The sequence below is a fragment of the Lycorma delicatula genome, chromosome 5 (genome assembly GCF_047948215.1).
Source record: "Lycorma delicatula isolate Av1 chromosome 5, ASM4794821v1, whole genome shotgun sequence".
NCBI lineage: Eukaryota > Metazoa > Arthropoda > Insecta > Hemiptera > Fulgoridae > Lycorma > Lycorma delicatula.
Genome location: NC_134459.1, coordinates 178,301,520 through 178,328,712, shown reverse-complemented (window position 1 = coordinate 178,328,712; position 27,193 = coordinate 178,301,520). Strand labels below are relative to the sequence as shown.

The 27,193-nt window shown below is 31.4% G+C and overlaps 1 protein-coding gene across 2 annotated transcripts in view; it reads left to right on the top strand.

Annotated features, from left to right (window-relative positions):
• puf (ubiquitinyl hydrolase 1 puf) overlaps positions 1 to 27,193 on the top strand; it is a 405,361-nt gene that overhangs the window by 197,170 nt on the left and 180,998 nt on the right. For both annotated transcript variants that reach the window (XM_075367624.1, XM_075367623.1), the window contains exons 25-28: positions 1,532 to 1,651; positions 4,699 to 4,953; positions 7,232 to 7,343; positions 18,821 to 19,032. In XM_075367624.1, the coding sequence (XP_075223739.1) occupies positions 1,532 to 1,651; positions 4,699 to 4,953; positions 7,232 to 7,343; positions 18,821 to 19,032 (699 nt within the window). The remainder of the gene's footprint in view (positions 1 to 1,531; positions 1,652 to 4,698; positions 4,954 to 7,231; positions 7,344 to 18,820; positions 19,033 to 27,193) is intronic.

Here is a 27,193-nt window from a genome sequence, read left to right as displayed (position 1 = left end):
ACACACACACACACACACACACACACACACACACACACACACATATATATATATATATATATATATATATAAGAACATCATACATTATATAAGAACATTTTATATTTATATAAAATATATTATATTAATATAATAATATGATATACAGGTCGTTTCATAATGTTCTTCGGAGTTTTGAAAATTCATTAACAAAAAACTATTTCACTCATAAGAATAAAACAAGTACTGTATGAAAAAGTACTTCAGATAGTTTTTTTCCACATATACTAGGCAGTTAACCATTTGCTCGCTAGGCATCGACAGTAGAGATAATGGCTGCCACGGGAAGCAAGAAGTCGTTTTGAGTGTTAGAATTTCACTTGTCAAAGTCAGTAATTTCTGTGCAACGTGTGTTTCGGTTGAAATTTCATAAGGAGCCACCAAGTGACAATTCAATTCGTACACGGTATAAACAATTCAGTGAAACCGGTTGCTTGTGCAAGTGAAAATCAACCGGTTGTCCATCAACCTCAGAAGTCAATGTCGAATGTGTGCGTGCAAGTTTCATTCGCAGCCCGTCAAAATCGACTACGGATGCAGGCAGAGAATAGGAATTCCGAAAACAACAGTGTAGAGAGTTCTTCATAAATGTTTATTATGCAAACTGTACCATCTTCATTTAATCCAGCATCTTTCTGATGGAGATAAAACACGTAGGCTCGATTTGTTTACAATTACAGGAAAAGATGTTGTTAGATGAAGGTTTTCTAAACAAGCTAATTTTCAGCGATGAAGCTACTTTCCATATTAGCGGCAAAGTAAACCGACGATATACCTGGATATGTCACAATTATGGCTTATGCCTCAGCTACTCAACGACTTCATTTTCCAGCAAGATGGTTGTCCTGCCCATTTTCATAACAAGGTTCGACAGTACCTTAACACATTACCTCGGCGCTGGATAGGATGTGCATCTGAAGAAGATCAACACATTATGTTGTGGCCACCAAGACCTCACGCCATGTGATTTCTTTCTCTGGGGTTACATGAAAGATACAGTGTTTACCCCACCAATGCCGCACGATATCGCTGAGCTAAAGGATCGCATAATCAATGCAATCAACTCTATCGAAAATTACATGTTAGAACAAGTTTGGCAAGAGAGTTTGGCTAGACTTTCATGTTGATGTGTGCCGTGTCACCAGAGGAGCACATATTGAACATTTATAGATTTTAACAAAAACTCCCTGCACCACCTCGTAAGTTAGGTAAGTGTAATACTTTTCGTTACTGAATTTTTATAACTCCTAAGAACATTATGAAACACCCTGTGTAATAAATGAATAAAATAATGATATTATTTTTTTTTTTAAATTAAAATTAAATTAAATTAATAATAAATAATAAATTTATAATATAATAAATATAATTAATATATTATATATTATAATATAAGATGTTAGGTCAAAATGCTTAAAAATGTGTTTTTCTGTTGGAATTATTTTTTCTTGTGTTAAATCTTATTATATTAATTGTTTTTTTTTTCTTTAAGGCAATGTTACAAGTAATGAAAATTGAGATGGTTGTGCCAAGATTGACCAGTATTCTGTATGAAGCTTCATTGCCTAGAGATCCAAACCATTACAAAACAGGATTTTGGGGCAGAGCACAGGTAAGTCTTTATGAAATATGAGTTCACTGCATGACTCAAATAATCATTTATTTCTTTTGATATAAAATATAAATTGTATTTTTTTATATAATGTCCTAATTATTATTATTATTGCATATAACTAATACAGTACTGTAGTGTTTAGAGCCTGATTACATTAAATCATATAAATTAAATTATGAAAAATAAGTAAAAAATTAATTACTTTATAAAAAATTTGAGGGTCGTTTAATCTGAATAGTCAGATAAATTGTAATTTTAGGAGGTTTGATTGTTAACCCTTAGAGTTGGTTAAATGGGGGATGGATAACGGGGGGAGTACTGTAACTTCATTTGATATTGAGAAAAAAAATAGTAAAATCATGTTACTCCATTTTAACCCTTTAAATTCAAAATTTCAAAAAAATTCTTTCTTATTGTGTACTTACACTGTAAGAAGAACATGTATATAAATTTTCATCAAATTGTCTTCAGTAGTTTTTGCTGGGTGTTGATTATGAGTTGGTCAGGACTTCCTGTTTTGTAGGTACAGATTATCTATATTTTCTGTTTTAATAAAGTTTAGCCAGATCTGTAAGTCAAAAGTTTTAAATTTGAGTCTGGTTATTTAATTAATAATTTTGTACCGTTTCTTAATATTATAAAATGGTGAACTCTTAAGTTGAAGGTTCCTGATTTCAGGGAGGAATGTTCTGATCTTGATTTCTCAATGTTGGGAAGAAGGAAGCTTTGATTGATTGAATGAGTACAAGTCACTGGTAACTTTGATGAAGCAAGGGAAGGAGAGGAAGTTCAATCTTTTAAGTTGTTTGTGGAGATGTTGACGCTACACAAGAATCTCTAATTCTCTTGAAGGTTTCACATACATGTGGCCTGGTTGTGGAAGCTTCAATTGGTTTTGCATGATTTGATTATGACCTCCTCTCCCCAAGGGGAGAGGAAACCTTTGATGGTAATGATTTCATTCTTGTCAAATTGGGAAAAGTAATTTTAAGAGCTTTCAAAGTAATTAAAGGGTTGCTAAGTCCCATACCATAAAGCCTTGCTTGTTGGCAGCCATGAGAGAGATTTGGGCTCTTGGGCTACTTTATGCATCATCATTTGGACTTGGGTTGCTGAGTAACTTCACTGGTGAAACCAAGGTTTCTCTACCTTTGTTTTTTTTTTGAGGCGTATGTACGAGGATTGGCCTAAATTTTGCACATATTTGCGTAGCATGGGTATGAAAAGAGATATTTGAATGAAATAAAAAATGAATAAAAGTACAATACCTTAGCTACAAAATGCAGTATTTATTTTTCAATGTAATCCCTGTTTACATTCATGCACTTTTCCCAATGTGTGACAAGTTTTTACATTCTGTCACTGAAAACTTCTAGTGGTCTCTCTAGGATCCAAGTGGCCACAGTTTCCTGCACATCATTTTCGGTGGTGTAATGATTACCTTTGTAATTCCTCTTGAGATGAGGGAAGAAGTGGAAGTCGCACAGAACCAAATCCGGTGAGTATGGTGGATGTGGAGTAGGCTCAAACTTCAGGTTGCGGAGAGCCATCAGAGAGTTTGCGTGGTACCCATTGTGCACAGATTTTATGGTAACCCAGTTGCTCAATAATGTGGCCTACTCGTTCGTTAGATATGCCTAACTCAATATTAATGGGTTACTGGGTGATTTTCCAGTCACTTTGAAGCAAATCGTTCACCTTCTTTGATGTTTCTCATCAATCGCAAAAACTGGTTGTCCGCTGTGAGGTGCATCCTCAATTGTTGCTTTACCAGCTTCACATTCACGAAATTTCAATGCCCACCTATTCACAGTACTCCTATCAACAGTTTCACTACCGTAAACTGCTTTTAAACGATGAAAAAATTTGTAAGATTCACATTTTCTGCTGTTAAAAATTAGATCACTACGTGCTGTTTTAACCGTGTTGATATATTGGCCACACTTGACTTTTAACTGCTACTGAAAACAAACCAGTAAACCGATTTCAACGCATTATCTCAGGTTTGTAGAGGGGAATTTTAGCTATCATGTGCTGCCATGCCCAACTTGATAATACCTTTTGTCTCCGTGTTACATGCTAGTGTGCAAAATTTATTAGTCGAACCTCGTATCTTAGGATTTCATTCCTGATGAGCTCACGTAATTAATATAAATCATAGTAGTATGTGTTGTCAACATCAGTAGCATAAATACCATTGATAAGTGCTGGTGCAGCTTCCATTGTTGTGAAAACAAGTAGATCATACAAGGATGATATTTACTTACATCCTTAATAGGCTAAATTCTTTGGTCTTTAGAATAATTGGAAAGAAAGTGAAAGGTCACATAAGACTATAACTCTTCTACAAGTAGTCAACATCTAAGAAATAAAACTGAAAAAATATATCTGTTTGCAATCTGATTTTTACCATATTTTGCATATTTTTCAGATCACTCCTCACTGGTGCTGGATCCATTTGTGAGATTAGGTCATTTCAAGCCTACTGAAGTTTTTTCTAGAATTACATACTTTGTAAAGTTTCAATTGAAAGAGTATCTGTTAGAGTAGAACGCTTGTAAGCCAAGCCTGTAACAACCCCGTACCTTAGAGTCTCAATTGTTCCTTGAATCTCTTTTTCAATAAAACTTTAAGTAACTGTGCATTTTCAGAAATCATTGTTAAATATTGTGCAATTCAGTGCACTAATATGAAGTTGATTTTCATACAAATTTATAGATCTCTCTTTTGTTCTCTGAGAAACTTTAAAATAAATTCTCAGAAACTTTTAATAAGATTACTAATAAATTAATATAATAGAATTTGATGATTTAATTGTTAATTTTTTATTCAATTCTAGTCTTGTGAGAAATGTTAACTTGATTTGATTTATGTGGACTAAATATTATTTATATCTATTCCTCACCTACCCAAATCAGAAAAAATGTTTATTGTATATTTTCTTCCTAGAATAAATCTTTGTTATTTCTTATATACATTAGTTTACTGATTAATTATAATTCAAGTTTCTTTCTGAAACCAATTTTTCTTTGAAATCTCTGTAGGTTGTACAGTATGCTATGGCTCTTGTTGTCTCCTGGGCGCATACAGTTCCTGGAGTCAGGGAAGCATTGTGTGCTGAAGAACGTTTTACCCAGTGGTTATCAAGATTAATATTGGAAGAACCTGAGCCTGGTGTACGCAGGGAAGTGTGCACAGCTCTTTATAGACTTTCTACGGCTCAGCACGCGCCTGCAATGTTGGCTCACCTTTTGCAGTTCTTAAATACGGCAGAAAAAATGAGGCCTCAAAGTCAAGAGGTAATTTATTTATATGGATTTTTTTGAATCGATTTATTGTGGTTTTTGACTGAAATGCTATTTGTTTTTGTTTTAAACTTATTGCATAATTTATCTCCAAAGATGTCATTGAATAATACATTTCTTTATTGAATGTTTTTGAATGACATGTCTTTTTTGAATGTTTTTGTTTCTTTATTGAATAAGAGAAAAGTAGTATGAAACATGGAGAAAGCTTGGTAGAAAACAGAGAACTCATTATGTTATAAATATTTTTACGGTGTTTGATTAACCAGACTGTACATACTGCAATGTACTTAGTTTTCTTAAAATTTGTGTGACATTTTTTAGAATGTAGCAAGTGAGCTGTATTTATTAATACAATATAGTCACTCCAATTTGTTTTGTATGCTGTTTTAGTTTAGCTAGTTATTTTATTAATTTATTTGTTGAGTTTTATCAACTGCTGTGGTGGTCATTAGCCACTGAAAAGAGACCTCATTGTACAATTAAATTGCATCCAGTTGTTTTATCTTTGGTTCTATGGGAATCAATTTGTTAGACATAGCTTAAATCTTATGGATTTTATTCTTGTTTCATTCATCTTTCTATTCACAGGATGCCACTCCAATGATGTTTCAGAATTGTGGAAATATCAGGTTTTTCAGTCTTATATATTTTGATCTTAGAAGTATTGCACACATATTTTAAAGGAAGTTGAGAAGGTGATAATGACTAGAAAGTGATTATTTATTCAGTGAGAATGAAACTAATGCTACTTTTTAATATAATCCTGGGCTATATGTAAACTTGTCCCGTGTTTCTGTGAGCATTCTTATTCAAGTAGTAATTACTGACCGTGGTGACTGAGTTGTTGTTGTACGTCATTCTTTACCTGTTCAGCAATAATTATGAGTGAATTTTGGCTGATTTTACACCTTCAGAAAATAAAAATCTTATCACAGCACGCTGTTCTTCTGTTGTACAAATTTCAAGCACAGCCAACATTTTAGAAAAAAACGAAAGAGATTATAATTGAAATTCTTTTTGAAAAACGTAATTTTCTTTCATATGTGCCAACTTGAATCTCAGACTGTTTCAGTAATTTATTAAACAGTTTTTCAGTTGTTTCCATTTGTCTGTAATTATTGAATGAATCAAATGTAGAAATTAAATTGTTTGAAGTAAATTAATTAAAAATATATTTAATAACACTAAATTTTTATTTTTCTGGATAATAAAATATTACCGATTAATAATCGACAGGATTTTAAGGTGCGACTGAAAACCTAAAATATCTCCCATATGATTTTCCAAAATGTTGGTGTCTTATGTTTATATACATAAAAAAAAATATCATAAATTATTCTATATGAAGTATAATTTACAATTTTTCTGTGATTAATTCAGACATCAATTTTCATTATATCATTGTTAATATGAAAGGGCTGAAAATATGTTTCTGAGAAATTGAATTGAGAGTAATTGGAGATGTATTTTTATGAATGAAATCAGTTGATAGCAGGAAATCATATCACTTTTCCCGTGCAAATTAAGCTCCTTAGTTTAATAACAGATCATTTCCACATGCACAACATTTATCCCCATAAAAATTTGCAGGGTTGATGTTCTTTTTACTACAGTTTTAACATTTGTGAGTAAATTTCGCCCATTTTACACCTTTAGAAAATAAAAAAAATTATCATAACATGTTGTTCTACCCCAGTATTCAATGAATTTCTGCTGGCAAGTAATTTTTTGGATTGAAAAATGAATTGCCGATTGATTGTTCCTTACGATCATGGGGATGAAAATCAACATAGTTAGTGAATTGAAACTAAAACATAATGTCTGATTGGGATCCAAGGGCTTGGAGCTAGCTGACAGTGTCAGATTAAAATGTTCTCAACCAGGTTGCATTCCAAAACTTGGGCTTGTGTTGTTAATATGTGAATGCAAACAACTTTTATTTAAAAAAAATGAATTGTACATTTAATCTAAAGTTGTTTACAACTAATTTTTTATTGGGTTTTTTCTCTTGTAACAGCAAGAACTTATAATAATTTTATAGAAAGCTTTTAATTTGTTACCTGAATCTTTACAATTATTAAAATTAATATCATTTTCAACTTTGAATTTTATTTATTAGTTTCTCAATGGTCTTTGGCTTGCCTGCCAGGGTGTAGTAATGTTTTATTTCTTAAGCCTTTAAAAACAAGTATGTGTTTAGAGTGCTCAATCGGTATGATAATGGGATTCGTTGTTATCGGTCTATTAAATCTCTATCTTCTGTTTTTAGGCATTACACCAGCCATATGATGAAGGTAAAGAACCATATGGGCCGGCTTGCAGAGATTACTTTTGGTTGTTGTGCCGTTTAGTCGACAGTTTGTCTGATGATCTCATAAAAGGTATGTATTGAAAATAGTAATGTAAAAATGCTCAATAAGATTAGAAATTGAAATAATGTGAGGAAGAGAGATAGATATGGTTGATATTTATTTAATTAAATTTTTCTCTGTATTTTTTCCCTTGCAAATTATCCCGTTAAACCTAATGCTTCCAGAAATTCATTTAGTGTTAAAACTTTCTTGGTCTACCGTATTACTTATTGTATTTGCTCTTCTAACATTAAGTGTAGAATATGTAGTAGCCTCATCTGGGGTTCAGAAGGTTATCAAGCAAGTTATATCTTCTTCATATGTGCAAAGTAATGTATCCTATCATCAAGCTGTTTCACTTGGAACATATGTCAATTTCTATATAATGTTATAAAAAGATTGCAACATCTAGTACAAAAGTCTGCAAAAAATGAAAATTTAAAAATAATAACTGAATTTTATAATGATAACAATCTTTTTAAAAAAATTTGAGTAAATTAATTCGTTTTTTGAGATATTTTTATTTGAAAATTTGGAAAAAGGAAATGAAAATTTTCATGATTTTGAAAGTAAGGTGTACGTGATTTGATTTGATCTATGTTATGTATGTACACAATCTGTTGAAAACTGTGATCATAAAGAAAAAAATAATTATAAATAGAATGATGGTTGAGAAAAATTAATGTTAAAATTTTTCATTGTATTGTTGAAAAATCCCTTCATTTTTATATTATGATCATGTACGTTATTTTTTTTTTGGCTTCAGATTTTACTTATACAACAGTTTCACATGTAAAAAAAGTAATAGAATTGGTGGTAAATCCAGTGATACAAAAACTGCTGTGATTCAGTTTATTTCATAGTTAACACAAATTTAATTCATAAATATTCAAGTACATGGCAGTTTGCTAAATAAAAATGCTTGGTGTAAATTTGTAGGGGTTTCTTCTGAAAATATTTGCCATTAAATAAGTATATTGATGGCTTTTCTGGTTACTAGCATGTGGTGTTTGTGAACTAAGAAAGCTCACTAAAATGCATAACAACAAATTACAGAACTTTTTACCACCATCTCAGAGGATACATATTAAGTACAGAATTGTTTTGCGGGTTTCTTTATCGTGTTCTTATTGACAAAGAAATTAAAAATTTAGAAAACTGTTGGTTCTTTGTTAAATATGAAAAAATATTCATATCAAGCATTCTTTTTGTTTTACTAGATTTACTAACAGTTCTGTTGACACACACGCACACACATGCACTCTCACTCACTTGCTCACTCACTCACTCAATTTACCCAAGTACAGAAGTAAGACAACTCTTACCTTATTTTTTTATTTTTCATATAATTTCTTTTATAAAACCACTTTCGCGGGTTCCTGCATCATCAGTCATATATAAAAGTACATATCAAACATTAGAAAATAAAAATAAAAATATTAAAATAATAAATACATATGAAGTCAATTAAATGAAATAAAAACAAAGATATATAATGACATGTATATGGCTAGCCAAATACTGCAGTACTGTACTATTTAAATAAATATTTCATTTAATATCTATAAAGGTGCTGCTGTCTTTTGCAGCTTTTATGAGTGTATCTCCTTTAGATTCTGTCTGTAAGTTGATTAAGTTGAATCTCTTTATATATTTACATATATATATATATATATATAATATTTTTGTAAAATATCTAGATTTTTATTTATATCTCTTTTTTTAATTTCTAATATTTCCAAATTAGCATTAATATTAGAAATAGAATGTTTATTGTTTATGAGGTGATCCGCAACTTTAGAGAATGTTACAACACCTAAAATGTTCATAAAATCTGGTTTTAAATGATAATATTAGTTTTACCTTATAAATACCCTCACAACCATTACACTTAATCTTATAAACTCCGCATAAATTGTATAAATTAATATTATTATTGTTTTTTTAAATATTTTATTATGTGTTTGTTAGTTTTATATGCAGGTTTAAATTTATCCTTGTCATAAACTTTGGTTATGTGTTCAACAATACTGTTAGTGTATGAATATCTTATGTAAACATTATCTTCTGTGTGTTATTGATCTGTTTTAAAGTTATTGCTCTATTAAATTTTGATATTTTCTTTTTATATATATATTATCAAGTAACGAAGTACTATATCCATTCTGAATTGCTATTTATTTTTGTGTTTAATTTTTCTTTATTATTTTGTGTGTGATGGATTGCTCTATTAATCATATTTGTATGTTTGTTAATTTTATGAGACTAAGGATGATTCGATTTTCTATGAATTGTTATTTTATTGGCTGAAGGTTTTATATATACTGAAGTTACAATTTGCTTATTTTTGATAATTTCAATACTAACATCTAGAAAATTTATTGTTCTATTTATATCTATTTCATAAGTAATTTTTAAATTGTTATAATATGAATTAAGTTTATTTAATATTATGGTGTGTTCATTATTAAGTGGCAAAAACATTATCAACATAACGAATCCATAGTAAAACCTTAAGCATTTGAATAATGCTTTAAACTATATTATTCTCAAAATCTTGTAAGTATATCTCTGACAATAGCTGACAAAGGAAATCCCACAGGCAAGGTATTTCCTGTGTATATCACACTTGAATTAAATTCAAAGTAATTTTGTTGACATATATTTCTTATAATAGTGATATTATCAATAAATTTAGGGTCTTCATGATTATTTATTAGTATATTTTTTATTATATAAATTGTTCTATCAATAGGTACGCTAGGATACTTGTTACATATCATAACTACCATCCTACTGTTTTTGCCGACTGTTAAGTTTTTTAATTTATTTATCATACTCATTTTTACTTCCTTATATGAAGTAAAGGAAGTATTGTGATAGTGAAAAATGTCGGTTTTCAGATTTCAATGGAAATATCCATTTTGACCATTTCTGAATCCATTTTGACTAGTTTTGGCATAGCATTTGTATGTACATATGCATGTTTATATGTATCTAGCATAACTCAAAAATGATTAGCTATAGGATGTTGAAATTTTTAATTTAGGACTGTTATAACATCTAGTAGTGCACCTCGTTTTTTGATTTCAATCAACTGAACCAAAACTGTCCAAAAGTGTTGTTAATTACAAAAATATTGAATTTTTTCCAAATGTTTTGGATTTTTTCGTAACTGCAGTAATAAGCCCTCATCTAGAGCTTTTCAACGATATATCATAATTAGTACTTATTTTCATTGGTGCCAGAGTTACAGCCAACTAAAATTTTAATTAATGAAATATTTGGATCTTATAAGGGGGACAATTGGTTTAAATTAATCTGAATTTTTTTTAGAACTTTTTTCTTTTTTAATTAATTTTTTTAACGTTTTTTAAAATTTGAATATGTTAATTTATTAATAATTAGCCCGTGATTGCAAAAAAAGAACTGTAATTAATAATTCAATAATAAAAAAAAAAATGAAAATCATAAGTTATTAGTGAAATAAAATTTTATGTACTTTTAAAAATGTGTATATAGTCATTTCATAGGCATTATTACATATGTGTACATGTAATAGATTTGGTATAAAATCTGATTATTTAATATTAATTGAAAATTGTAATTTAAAATCGCATTATTTTTAGAGTTGTTAGTTAATTTCTGTTTAATTATTCTTGAATGTCTTTTTAATGTTATCTACATTAAAGTTAACTACAGAATGACTGAAAAGTAGACCCTTTACAAGTACAACATATACACTGAGGCATACGTGCTTGATCTTTAATAACTTGCAAAAAATTCTTATCTTTTAGTTCATTATTCCTTTAATATTGTCAGACAATATTCTCCCTAAGTCAGAGTTGATCATAGTTTCATTTATTTGTTTTTTGTTGCCGACATTTAATCGCTCTTTGGTTTGATATAATTCTGATTTTAATTTGAGTACACGTTCTCTAGTTTTCAAATATTCTCTCTTTATATTCATCATCCTTGGTTTTAATATTTTCTTCCTCTTTATATTTATTATCTTCTTTTAATCTTTTTATTCTTTCTTTGGTTTTAACATTTTATGATATAGTAATAAAGGGACTTTTACTCTATCCTAATATTTAATGTAAGATTGTTGAGTTAATAATCGTATAAATATTTGAAGTTAATAAAACCAATATTTTAGCAGTTGTGTAACTGTTCACTTTATTAAAGAATTGGAGGAACGTATCTCACTTTCAAATGAAATCAGTTTAAATGAAGCGCAGCAAAAAATTTGTATATGTAATTTAATAGGCCTACAAGGAAGTCATATGGTATTCACATCAGAATTTTTATGTTTAATTATAAGTAAATTCATTTTTATCGTAAGGATTTTACCTATTATTTTGGAAATAGTATAAGATGGAGCAGATGTAAAATCAATCAATGGTTGCATTGGGATGATGCTCGTTTGTGTATTTTTAGAAGTCCTGTTAATTTTGGAGCGACCAGTTCAAAAGGGTATAATCTAGTAAGGTATCTTAAATTATTATTGTAATTAAAAACAGTTCGCTATCAAAATATTTAAATATCTAAAGGTTCACTGTTAAAAATATTTTGCTATTAAATTTTTTGTTATTTTTCGAAATCTATTAGTAGCGTCTTTTATTTCTTTAAAGTTATTTTCAATTATATATTGTTTCATCAAAATATTATTTTTCAATGTACATGATAACAGGTGTATTAGTTTTATTAGATTTTAATATGATACTATTATTTTCATTTAATTTGTTCTTTAAACAATGAATTACTTTTTGGTTTGTTAATAAAATTTATACCTTTAATTCTATCAATATTGTTACCGATAATATTACATAACTGTTCTTTATCGGAAGGATTAATTTTATCAGTATTTATTTCAGAATGAATTATATTATTCTTGTTATTATCAAATAGATTAAATTTAAAAGCATTAGCAATAACAGATTGTTCCTTATCACTAGAGTTAATATTTGTCAAATTTAAAAACTCATTATAGTATTAGTGTAAGTTTTTGAATTTTCTTGCATATCAAAGGAACGTGAAGCACCGTTTTTATTCATAACATTTTTTTGAAACTTATTGTCATACAGATTTCTGTTATTATTATTTTTTATCTTAATTATGTTACCAATTTTGATATGTTTAGATTCTTTTAACTTAAGTTTATGAATTTCAATGTTAATTTTAATAAGTACATAAGTGAAGATTACCTGTCCTAAAATTTGTAATAATTGAAGATGTGTTACATAATCTAATATTTATGTAATTCCTTTTGTAATCCTGTTTAATTTCTTGTTTCATTCTAAACTTTCTGGGAATTCTTTTGTTTTGAATATATTTCACTGAAATGAAAGTTTTTTATATTTATCCTAGCATTTTTGGAATTTATTTTAAATTTAAGACATGCTTTATTAAATGTATTACATTATAAAGTTTAAAATGTAATTTATAAAATTTAAAAGATAATTTTGCTTGGTCAGCATTCATAATTATTTTTCTAAAATCAGTCCTGTATATGGCTAGTATTTGGCTAGCCATTTACATGTCATTATGTATTTTTGTTTTTATTTTATTTTATTTGGCTTCACATGCTTCTGTATTTGTAATTGTAATTTTAATCTTCTAATTTTAATTTTCTTATGTTTGATATGTAATTTTATATAAATATATACAACTGATGCGGGATCCCGTGAAAGTGCTTTCATAAAAACATTATATGAAAAATAAGATAAGAGTTATCTTATTTCTGTGCTTGGGTGGATTGAGATGAACTATACATATTTAAATTATTAGCGCAGAGGTGATACGGGTCTTGAAAGAGTTGATTTTAGAAAAAAAAAAAAATATATATATATATGTGTGTGTGTGCGGGCAGCACCTAGATTGTTCTTTAGTTTCAGTATTGATAACTGATGAATCCATGTCCATCTCCAGTGAAAATACTCTTAAGAAATTCAATTCTTTTTTCTGATATTGCTCAAGAAAAGTCAATGCTGCTCCCATTCTTGTGGGCATTTGTAACTGACAAATGCCCACAATAAGAATGCATCCATGAAGAACCCATGATACACAGTAAACCAATGATGCACAGTAATTATTAAAACCCAATCTGTCTGTAACAGCTCTGTAAAGGATGGACCTTCAAATTTAAGAAAAATTTTAAATAAACTCAATAAGTAATTGTGAAATGGCATTTATCCAAATCTCATGTTCAATTTTTTCGTAAAGTTCATTACTCACAATGGAATGTTAGTAATAAATTTGATGAAAACACTTAAACACTCATCTTTCTTCCTTGTGCACGTTAGTTTACCTTACCTCTTCTGAATTTCCTGCACCGTTATCTCACAGAACCATCACTCATTTCATTACTACTGTAAGCTACGCACACTCGATGATGGATTTCTATTGCCGATTTCCTTCTGTTTGTAAAAAAGAATGATGTTGGGTAAAGTTAAGAAAAAACACACAGCTAGTATTTGCCAAAAGAAATTGGACTTTATTGAAAGTCAAACAAATGAACTTATGTTATAATCATGACCTTAAAACATAAAAGGAAATTATGGAATTAACATAACTTAATGATACTTAACATATCAGCTGAATCAACATATGAACAATGATGTTAAATGCAAAAATACTTGAATATACATTTTTTAAATACACGATGTAACAAAGCCTGAAAATAAGATAACATAAAACACCTTAATTTCAAATTAGATACTTAAAACATAACATCAATAGAAAGTGGAACTGGAAAACAGTTGCACTACTAACATATACTGTACTATGAAAAATTAGCAATGAACAGATTTCATTAGCTTAGAAAACATTAATTAAAATATAATCACATTAAAATAAGTAATAATATAAATGGAGTTTATTTTGATAGATAAGCATTCTTGAAAATACAAAAATCACAAAGTCCTAAAACATACCTGCACATCAGGAGTAATTTGCTTTAGGTTAATTTACGAGAAGTATTAAGAATACAGTGCATAAGTAGCAAAGAATTAATCTCGGCGATCGACAAGTTACACAAATAAATTATAGAGTTAATTACAATAACAAATCGTAATAATTAAACATGTAAAATAGGTAAGCCACCTATCATGATTGCACTTAAGTGAATAAATGGTTTTATTTTAACTAAACTTGAAATCGAAAGGCATAAGGTATGATGAATCTGAATGTTCCACAAATTTCAATGATAAAATAACTGTTTAACGTAATAATGAAAATTGAACTTGCCTGTAGCACACAAATAATATCGAGATACAAACTCGTGAATGAAGGTACATGAATACATACAATAATCCTGGGCGTAGTCCGCACTGGTGTATCAGGAATACAGAGGTGTGACGTTTAGTGGTAGAATAATGCGTAGCGTCTCAGATATGTAGCGACGAGTTTGGAGATTCTGCATGGATGAGAATATTATCACAAAGTTTGCAGGAGAATATGGCCATAGGCGACTGTACAGGAGGAATGTTGGATCTACTCTGCCGAAAAGATGGCGTGAAAGAAAAGAGGGGGAAACCAGATCCAGGTAGTAGTGGACAGGAGAGAGTGTGTGTAAAAAAACAAGAGATGTGTGCATGTATTAGTATGGGAACGAATGAATAACGGGTGTATGAAAAGGGTAGTCAAAAATAATTAGAGACATGAATGCACGCGGTCACTAAGGATGACGGAGGGAAACAGTCTGGCTGGCACCAGAAGTGTCGAACACGAGAACAAATAATCAAACAGGTACAAATGACAAGCCCAAAAATACGAAACATAGTAAAATTTAGCATGCCTGTAACAAACAACAGGACCCAACCCTAGCTTAGAATTCATTGAAAATAACAGAAACTTTACGCTAAACGGCGTAAACAAATGATGTTATGTTCCTTGCAACCGGTGGGAGCTGCTACAATTGCTTCCGTATTTCAGTATGTACTACATGAGCTGTATAGAATGAAATAGCAACCGACTGTAACATGATGATATTTAAGCTTAGGTGATATCTAATAGTACATGTGCTATGATGCTGTAGAATTTGCTTTGTAATGCCTGACTAGAGGTTAATATACAAATAGCTGCTCTATGTATTTGAAACTTTTGTAAGTAAAATCTTTAGTCTAAACAATGAATATAATTACAAATTTTTTTTTTGTCTTCAGTCATTTGACTGGTTTGATGCAGCTCTCCAAGATTCCCTTTCTAGTGCTAGTCGTTTCATTTCAGTATACCCTCTACATCCTACATCCCTAACAATTTGTTTTACATATTCCAAACGTGGCCTGCCTACACAATTTTTTCCTTCTACCTGTCCTTCCAATATTAAAGTGACTATTCCAGGATGCCTTAGTATATGGCCTATAAGTCTGTCTCTTCTTTTAACTATATTTTTCCAAATGCTTCTTTCTTCATCTACTTGCCGCAATACCTCTTCATTACAATTATAAATAAAGAGTATAAATTAGAATTTAAGGGTGTTGGAAATATTCACATTGCACATTATAATTGGTTTTTTAATTATTTCACAAGCTTCTATTGTAGATTGGTTGTAAATTAAATTAATCGGGTCTGTGTAATGAGCGAGGTAATGTAGCTTTGTTTTTTATGTTGATAATTTTCTGGATTTTCTGGGTTTAAAAACCTGAAGAAAAGGTGTCAGATGAATCGGTGGAATTTAGAGAAGCTTGAGGAAGAGGAGGTAAAGAAGATTTTTGAGGAGGACATCGCAAGAGGTCTGAGTAAAAAAGATAAGGTAGAAAATGTAGAAGAAGAATGGGAGAATGTTAAAAAGGAAATTCTTAAATCAGCAGAAGCAAACTTAGGCGGAATAAAGAGAACCGGTAGAAAACCTTGGGTTTCAGACGATATATTGCAGCTGATGGATGAACGTAGAAAATATAAGAATGCTAGTGATGAAGAAAGTAAAAGGAACTATCGGAAATTAAGAAATGCTATAAACAGGAAGTGCAAACTGGTGAAAGAAGAGTGGATTAAAGAAAAGTGTTCAGAAGTGGAAAGAGAAATGAACATTGGTAAAATAGACGGAGCACACAGGAAAGTTAAGGAAAATTTTGGGGTACATAAATTAAAATCTAATAATGTGTTAAACAAAGATGGTACACCAATATATAATACGAAAGGTAAAGTCGATAGATGGGTGGAATATATTGAAGAGTTATACGGAGGAAATGAATTAGAAAATGGTGTAATAGAGGAAGAAGAGGAAGTTGAGGAGGATGAAATGGGAGAAACAATACTGAGATCTGAATTTAAGAGAGCATTAAAAGATTTAAATGGCAGAAAGGCTCCTGGAATAGACGGAATACCTGTAGAATTACTGCGTAGTGCAGGTGAGGAAGCGATTGATAGATTATACAAACTGGTGTGTAATATTTATGAAAATGGGGAATTTCCATCAGACTTCAAAAAAAATATAGTTATGATACCAAAGAAAGCAGGGGCAGAAAAATGTGAAGAATACAGAACAATTAGTTTAACTAGTCATGCATCAAAAATCTTAACTAGAATTTTATACAGAAGAATTGAGAGGAGAGTGGAAGAAGTGTTAGGAGAAGACCAATTTGGTTTCAGGAAAAGTATAGGGACAAGGGAAGCAATTTTAGGCCTCAGATTAATAGTAGAAGGAAGATTAAAGAAAAACAAACCAACATACTTGGCGTTTATAGACCTAGAAAAGGCTTTCGATAACGTAGACTGGAATAAAATGTTCAGCATTTTAAAAAAATTAGGGTTCAAATACAGAGATAGAAGAACAATTGCTAACATGTACAGGAACCAAACAGCAACAATAACAATTGAAGAACATAAGAAAGAAGCCCTAATAAGAAAGGGAGTCCGACAAGGATGTTCCCTATCTCCGTTACTTTTTAATCTTTACATGGAACTAGCAGTTAATGATGTTAAAGAACAATTTAGATTCGGAGTAACAGTACAAGGTGAAAAGATAAAGATGCTACGATTTGCTGATGATATAGTAATTCTAGCCGAGAGTAAAAAGGATTTAGAAGAAACAATGAACGGCATAGATGAAGTCCTACGCAAGAACTATCGCATGAAAATAAACAAGAACAAAACAAAAGTAATGAAATGTAGTAGAAATAACAAAGATGGACCGCTGAATGTGAAAATAGGAGGAGAAAAGATTATGGAGGTAGAAGAATTTTGTTATTTGGGAAGTAAAATTACTAAAGATGGACGAAGCAGGAGCGATATAAAATGCCGAATAGCACAAGCTAAACGAGCCTTCAGTAAGAAATATAATTTGTTTACATCAAAAATTAATTTAAATGTCAGGAAAAGATTTTTGAAAGTGTATGTTTGGAGTGTCGCTTTATATGGAAGTGAAACTTGGACGATCGGAGTATCTGAGAAGAAAAGATTAGAAGCTTTTGAAATGTGGTGCTATAGGAGAATATTAAAAATCAGATGGGTGGATAAAGTGACAAATGAAGAGGTATTGCGGCAAATAGAAGAAGAAAGAAGCATTTGGAAAAATATAGTTAAAAGAAGAGACAGACTTATAGGCCACATACTAAGGCATCCTGGAATAGTCGCTTTAATATTGGAAGGACAGGTAGAAGGGAAAAATTGTGTAGGCAGGCCACGTTTGGAGTATGTAAAACAAATTGTTGGGGATGTAGGAGGTAGAGGGTATACTGAAATGAAACGACTAGCACTAGATAGGGAATCTTGGAGAGCTGCATCAAACCAGTCAAATGACTGAAGACAAAAAAAAAAAAAAAAATTTCTGGACAGTTCTGATTAATTATAAGTATTATTATAGTGAAAGCAAGTGAAGTTAGTTTTCTATGAACAGATGTAGCAAATATCTAATCCAAATAAAGAAAGCTAAAATAAAAAGAAAAATACCTACCTGCCTAATATAATGTGTTTTTATTTTTATTCATTTTGTTTTATTTCAATCAAAAACCATCAGATTAACTTAGTATTGCAATTAATAACTACATTCAACTTGAGCCTATACATATATTAGTCACTGTTTACTTTCGAGTGATGTTGTAAATTGGTCTTATAACATAAATATCGATGTTATTAGTTAATGAACTAAATTAAATTACCAACTGTTTGGCCAATCAGTGTAGAAGACTCGCAGTGGTTAGAATATTGCTTTGCACAATCTAATCTCTGGTTCATTTTCAGCTATAGTATCACATTTTTCTTTTATCATTTTCATGAAAAAAAATATATTTGTTGTGATATCAATGTTAATAATGGAACATGAGTAATGATCCTAGAAAATAGGAAAATTGTTTGATTAAGTTACCCTTGTCAGTGATGAGCCTTTAGAGAAGACTGGTCTGATGCATTTTTCCATTGCATTTTTATTCTAGAATAATATTTTAGTTTTAGTGTACATGTTAAGCTCTTGAAGTATTTGCTATTTATTTGTTTCTGTACACTTTGATCGCTTTTTACTAAGTAAAATATTTTACAATTATTCTTTTTCTGTTATATTGTTGCAGAAAGTATAGATGATCCTAGCAGCTGTATAATCGATATAGAAGGCTTAGCTATACGTTTGCATGAATCCATCATGGCTAGGGAATATTTGGAATTGAGGCACAATACAGTAGAGGATGATGGACTAATTGGTTTATTGAATTTAATGTGCAATGTACTGAAACATAATCCTCCATTTAAAACTAGTAAACAAGGAAAACTGCTGTTGGATCAGGTTAGTGTCTGTAGTAGTGCATGTGTGCATATGTTATGTCATTGTTTTATACAGACTGTAAAATGAACTCATTGTTTTATTCATAAGCTACAAATTTTATTGATATTTAATTTCTTTATATTTTATGTTGAAATTGCTGCCTGACTGTAATGTCAGATTGTCAATCTCCTGGTTTGAAACCAGAGTTAGTAATAACATCTTACATTTAAAATTGCTTTAGTTAAGTGAATTTGACTTTTCCAGGTTTTTTGATAGACAAAAAAATTTTGTTAAATACTTGCAAATCTTTTTAATTTAATGCATTGAATAATTAAGAAATGTTCATGTCTTTATAGAAATAAAATATCCAAAGAGGTAAGAAAATGTGATTTATAAAAGGTAACAATAATATTTCCTCATAATGAATAATTATAATCACAACTGGGCCTCATCCTGTCACCCTCAGGTCGCTGTCACCTGCTGTTTCATCAAACATGCATACAGACAGCATCACCCTACCCAGTTATTGTCTCCTGTGCCACCCTGAGCCGTCCTTCACCTGCCGTACTCCCATGTGGCCACCCATCTCGAGTCAACCGTCGCCTTACCTCTTGATATGTCATCTACAGTTACATCAATAACAACTTATCGTCCAGTTTTAGCAGAACCACACTCCACATGTGACAATAACAGTAGTTTGCTCTGGATTCTACTGCTCTTTCATTTCCTCCTTTGGAAGATTCATGTGATCTGGTTGTGCAGAATAAATGCTTAAAGGAAGAAAACCGCCAATTACAAGAGCCACTCCATAATGTGCTAGACCACTTGAACAAGTCTTTCATCAGGCTGCTTCAATTTATGACTGGCCTTGTTGCAAGTATAAACAGTGTGAGTTATATGACATCTGCTGTCCACAAGGCTAATCAATCCTTCGTGATCTCAGATTGTGGTACCCAGTGTGACTTTTCTTCTGCTGCAGGATGTCTGGGTCTTGATTTTACTAATGTTGTTTGACGGTGGAATGCAAACAAACTTCCCGTGTAACAAATAGGAGGAGGAGGAGATCAAAAATATGTTAAACTCGATTTGAGTATTGAAGGAAGAAATAAAAAGTTTGGAAAGCATGCACGTCAACACATCTACCACAGTGAAACAGAAGACTTCAATACTGAGCTAGAAAAATAATTTTGGTGTCACGTGAATTGCAGGAGGAAGAGGACCAAACTGAATTTACCTCCAGTTATAAATAAAATAAATAAAAAAAATACCAATGATTAATAAAGGTCATGTCTTCAGAAAGCTAGTGAAATTAAGTCATTCACAACATACAAAATAAAAAAAAAAATCAGCATCCCTTTTAAAAATCTGACTGTATTGGGGGACAGTCATGTGACACACATACCCACAATAATAAAAGAGTCCCTCTAGTGTATTGTGCAAGCCTGATGATGGTCTACTGGACATCGGACCAAAATCCGCTCCTCCAATGGACCATTGCTTCGTAATAGTGGTTGGGACCAATGATGTCTCTGTTAGGAGGCAAAATGTCACCTTAAGAAGTGTAGTAGTAAGTCCAATGTCCTAATTTCACCTCTGCCAACACGATTTGACCTGACTCCTGACAGTCCTGTCCATGACACCATCATCTTTGTTAATAATTACGTCGAAGAACTCTGCCAGCACTGTAAAGATGTAGAATTTCTCAATATTGGGAATATCAGATGATACCACTATACAGCACACAGACTGTATCTTCAAGCTAATGGGAAAAAACTGTTCTCAGAACTTATATAAACTTGCTCAGTCATTCCCAGCTTCTGATCTGCCCCATGCCAGTGATCAGTCTGTCCCTGTTTATGTTGCTTCCTCCGAGACTCAAACAAGACTGCCAGCGCCAGGCACCTGCACTCTACCTTTTGATTCTTACATAAGTTTTGTAATGAATAATCTCCCTCTTCAATACTCGACTCCGAACCATTCGATGGCCAATGTCAAGGACACCTCTCTGAGGAGTTATCATTCTGTGTACAAAAAAAACAGAAATGTACTAAAGAGCATAAAACCAAGTTAGGCCTAAGAACATTAGGTTCATCCTCTAAAATTGTACTTCAAAATTATCCTTTTTCAAAATTAAAAACTTTATATCAGAACACTCAAGCGGCCACTAACAAGGAGGATGAATTGATAATAGTGTGCCAAGAGCTTGAGCCAGATATATTTCTAATTTCAGAAAACAACTTTACATCAGTTTACATTCAGTTCTTCAAAATTCCAAATTACAGTCAACAGAGTTTTTTGTCTACAAAATCACCAAGGGGAAGGTGTGGCAGTTTTTCTGAAACACTCATTTAAATACGAACCATTGACAATCCCCTCCTCTGTTGACCTTGATTTCAGAGTCTGTGCAGTCAAAATCCAATTAAGGTGCACGAAAATGTGATAATAGTGGGTTTGTATAGATCTGTAAACCAATAGATCTGTAAACCAACTATCAAATACAAATTCTTTTTTTGATAAACTCAAATCTCTTTTTAACTTTCTCACTTTGAAAAGAAATAAATTCATTTTAACAGGTGATTTCAATGCAGTTGTATTAAGCCACCCCTTCACCCTGTTGGTGGCTTCATGATATTTTGAACTGTTTTGATTTAAATTGGTCTGTGATCAAGCCAACTACAGTGACGCCCATGTTGAGAACAGCTCTCGACAGTGCCATAACGAACATTCCAGATTCTTTGGTTTCAGTAGTGAAAACAGCCATTTTGGACCATTATGCCCAAGAGGTTGAGTTTAATGGAAAGCCTGAAAAAGCCCAACCTTCACAATAAAAGATTAATTAATAAAGAAGATATTAAACAGTTTAACTCCAAACTTAAAATTGAAAATTGGGATTTCTTATAAAAATATAAGCACCCAAATAAGAAATTCGATAAATTTTACAATTGCTTTAACTATTATTTAGAAATCAGTTATCCTTTCAAAAAATTCAAAAATAAATTTAAAGTAGAGCACAATTCCTGGATGACTCCTGGTATTCTTGTGTTAAGAGAAAGCTTACGTTTTATTATTCTTTTATATAAACACCCAAAATGAAAGATTCAAATGTTTCTTCAGAAATTACTGAAAGATCTTCAAAAAGGATATTCAGGTGGAAAAATCCTACGATATTAATAAATCATTAAAGGTAGCAAAAGATTTTTGAAAAACTGCATGGCAAATTATTCATCATAACCAATAGAAAAGTCAGAAACCAATTTCGATTAAAAGAAGATAAAATGATTGCAGACCCACAAGGAGTTGCAAATGAGTTTAACAATTATTTTGCCTCATCGCCTCAGGTGATTTGACATTCAGTGAGCCTTACCCCAATTTAGCCGATGTTATACAACCAGTTGCTTCCATGGATCTTATACCTGTTGTGGCACATGTCATTCAAAAGCTGACTTCAAAGAAGACATGTGACATTGATGGCATGTCTGTATAATTGCTAAAGCAATGCTGTGGGCACATCATAAAACCACTTATAGAGATGATCAATTTATCTTTTTTCTAGGAAAACAGGATGTTTTCCTGACTCCTTAAAAACAGCTAGAGTACTTCCAATATTCAAAAAAGTGACCTGCTTCAAGCCAGTAACTACTGTCCTATTTCCATTCTTCTAGTTCTGAATAAGGTTTATGAAAGTCTCTTCTTGCTGAGATACTTCTCAACTTTCTGGAAAAATATAATGTTCTTGCTTCAAAGCAATTTTGTTTTAGGAAAAATAAAAACACAATTGATTATGTAACAAATGTTATTCATGGTGTCAGGGGGTTGGATGTGTAAGAACATGTGCCCAGCATATTCCTTGACCCTTCCAAGGTGTTTTGTGTGCATCATGAGACACTGCTGCACCAGTTTGAAGCATGTGGTGTGCGAGGTCTGCCACATAAATGGGTAACATCTTACCTCCAAGACTAGGAACAGTGTGTCCAGATCTCGGGTGCCATATCTAATAAAGTAAGACTGACCACGGATTGTTCCCCAGGGATCAATCCTGGGGCCAATTTGTTCCTAATTTATGTTGTCAACCTGAAATCAGTTTTCCAGCATAGAGATGTGATTCAGTATGCTGATGACATTACTTTCTGCTTTAGGGGTAATCTCTAAGTTATTTGGAGGTCAAAACTTTCATTGAACTAGATCAATGCATTCAACCCACCAGGTTGGTCTAGTGGTTAACGCGTCTTTCCAAATCAGCTGATTTGTAAGTCGAGAGTTACAGCGTTCAAGTCCTAGTAAAGCCGGTTATTTTTGCATGGATTTGAATACTAGATCGTGGATACCGGTGTTCTTTGGTGGTTGGGTTTCAATTAACCACACATCTCAGGAATGGTCGAACTGAGAATGTACAAGACTACACTTCATTTACACTCATACATATCATCATCTGAAGAATTATCTAAACAGTAGTTACCGGAGGCTAAACAGGGAAAAAGAAAGAAGATCAATGCATTCAGCAATTTTCAGAAATAAACTTAAGGACAAACAAATCAAAGTTGACATTTATTAACTTTGTCAACGAGATCATGAGCATGACAGGAAACCATCTGTGATAGGTAATGATAAACTCTTGGAGGAATCTGAATCTGCCAGATTCCTGGATATGCACTTTGATTGAGGGCTGACCTAGGATAAACACATAGATCATGTTTGTGATAAGGTTTTGAGCATCTTTGCCCTACGTAAACTGGCAAGTGTCTGTTCTTTAGATCTGTTGAAAGTGGCTTACTATGGGCTAATATTTTCATACTTGTCATACGGAATTCAATTTTGGGAATACTATAGTCAGAGCAACCGAGTAGGATGTTTCAGCTGCAGAAAAAAGCTATTAAGAGCGATCATGAAATTAAAATTCAGAGAATCATGGAGGAGACGTGTTCTTGGAACTGGGATATCCGACTTTGCCTTGTCTTTATATTTTGGATGTTGTGTATTGCCTTTCAAAATGCAATTTTGTGCACAATGGAGATGTGTATCTTTATAATACCAGAAGCAGGGACAACTTGGATGCCCAACAGCACAGAATAGTGGTTTTTGCATGTTTGCCATCGCAAGTTGGTGTCAGATTAATTAATAGGCTCCCAGAGGATGTCAAAAAAATTCCCATTCCGAGTCTGTTTAAATCTCAACTAAAATGCCTTTTGGTGTCTTAAGGCATTCTACTCTGTTGATGAGTTATGTGGATGCCTGCTTGGATAATTAATCAAAATTATATAAGGATCGAGCCTGATGTCGTAAAGGTGTGAATGGTTCATGTATGATACATTTTGTGTGTTTGAATGGGGTGAGTGAATGAGTAGAAAGGACTTAAAAATTTTTTAAATTTTAATTATTTATTTCTGTAGACGTTTAACTATTTATTTACCTAGTTATTGAATTTTGATGATTTTTTTTTGCAATTTTGTGTTGTTTTTACGCAATAAAAGGATTACTTATTTATTATTTATTCCTTGATAGGATAAACATTTTCTTAGAATCAGTGTAGTAGTTAGCTCAAGCTCAGCCGGTTTCAAATTTCATTTAATTAGGGTCTGGTACATTGTAATGTATGATTTTATCTATTTCATCTTCCTCATTGAAATGGGTGTATGTAAGTATGTAGAAGTTTTAACTTCTACATACTTGCACACACAGACACACACAAACACACACTCAAATATCTATTTGTGTGTGGATCCAAATCTATGCCCAATCGGTTTAACCAGATATCCAGTTTTTGGAAGCATATCATTTTTTTGTCATGATTCTTATCATTCTCCAAGCTCTTCTAAATTTAGGAGAATGTTTAGGATTTGATTCAGTCATGATTTTCATCGACTTTATGCAGCTGCAATTTCATTAGAAATGTCAGTGGGGAATTTTTTTCTTTTACATTTACTCTACACATTTAATAATGATACGGATTACTCTTTGTCTCTAAATCTTCATGAAATACTTTAATATAAATACCCAAAGAGTTCACAATCAGTATTACAACAGTGTATTTTTAGTAAAAGCTACTGCAGAAGATATTTTATTAGCTTCCAGTGAGGGGGATGAAACCACTTCTGACAACAAATATTTTACAAGTGTCTATGCGTGGGCTGAACATCACCCTCACCTTCTTGAAGAAACTTGAAGAAGAAATTAGGCTAGAAAATCCTGATAAAAAAAATCGAATACGCATCGGAATATGTGGAAAATGGTGCGATTAAAACTGGATTGAGTGTTGTGAACTGTAATTTAGACCTATTTCTTTATCGTACATATTATGTGTTTAATAAATCATCAGCTCTTCGAGTTGAGTTTACAGCTCTTTGTTTACAGTACTGTTTACAGTACTTTGTTTCACAAATATTGCGGTACAAAATGATTGGAAGATGTTACTGCATAGACAGAGCTTAGAAAATATAAAACAATTTATAAAAAATTCTTAATCTGCTCACACTAATTCATATAAAACTATACAAGAATACATCAAAGATTCTCTTTGAAAATGTAGAATTCCAACCATTCTTAAGAAGTTTCAAAGCTCATCACCTCTTGCTCCATATTTATATTCCCATGCGATAGTTTACTGAAGAGTGTGATGGGATGTTGCATAAAATCAAAACGTTCAAAATGTCTATTTTAAGCCAATTTAGAAAATGAACTCATTTCTATTGATCTAGATGATTCTGAAAATTTGATGGAATTACTAAAAATAGATATTGGTTTTGAAACATTATAATTCCTCAAAAAATGTAAAACGGTTGAAATAGTCATCGTATGTTTTAGAAAAGATTGTTAGAAATTTCCCATAGCTACCATAAAGAAATTAATACATAAGAGTCCCTTTAAAGTACAAAATGGTTAGAGGATTGTCGTCCATGGATCCTTCTATCATGCTCTGCCATCCAGAAATAGGAAAGACTAGTGTAAATCTCTTGTTTCAGGTATTTTATGAACAAAATTGCACATCAGGTAAAGTTACAGAAAAAGCTAAACAACAGTGTGCGATTCTTTCTTAGAGACAACCATAGGTGTTGTGAATTTCACATTCTATTCGTTTTTCAAAGATGTTCAGTTTGATGAGAAAGAGGCCAAAATAAATTTTCTTGATTAGATGATTCTTTTCATCATTTATGAATAAAATTTCAAATTATTCTGAATTGTAAGAAGTCATTAAAGTAGGACTAATGTTTTCACATAGGAGTGCCTCAGTCAACTATGGTTTCTCTGTAAATAAATCTCTTTTGGTGGAGAATCAATGGTAATAATTATAATGGCTCTGAGAGAAGTGTATGAGGCTTTAAGATATCACGATTGTTTTAAAAATGTCAATATGTTTAATGAAATGCTCACTGTTAGATCTCCGAGAAGAAATATGATGATTATTTACAAATAATGAAGAAGAAAAAATCGAGACAGGAAATTTTTCAATAAATCTAAAATACGAAGCGAGATAAAATTACAGGAAGGAAGAAAAATTTTGATGAAACAAAAAATTGAAGAGGAAATTTTTAAAAAAGTCAGGCGATTAGAACAATCCAATACCCACAGTTAGTCTTCAGCACATATTGCACTGATCATTACCCAGACTACAATTGAAAATTCTTTAATGAATTTTGGAAAATTCTTTAAGAATTGTAGAATTCTTAAAAAATTCTAGGAGAATTCAATTTTGTGAATATTTGTATGATCCCATTTGAATTCAATATTGAGCTCAAATAGAACCGTACAATTGTCCCTGGAATAGGATTCATCAAGTATTCTACATTTCTAAAAGAATTCTAAAAGATTTTTTTTTCAGAATTTATTTATGAATTGACGATTATCACCGATAAACATAATTTTTCTTTTCTAACATGCAATAAATGATTTAATCTGTTTTTTGATTCTGAAAACGAATATGAACTGAGAGTATTTCTATCACCCACCATTTTTGAAAAATTTTAATTAAACAATTTATTCATTTTTCAACGTATAGCTCTTTAAACAACTATATTGTATTTTTTAGCTCATTTTTTGGTTTAACTTTGTAACCGATTGTTACTTTTATTTAACAAGTGTGTTGGAATTTCTAAAAATACTGTAAAATATCCTTCATTGCAATCTGAAATCAGGCCTGTACCTCACGGTGAAATTATTCCAGTTCCTGAGCCACCTGTGAATGTTTTGA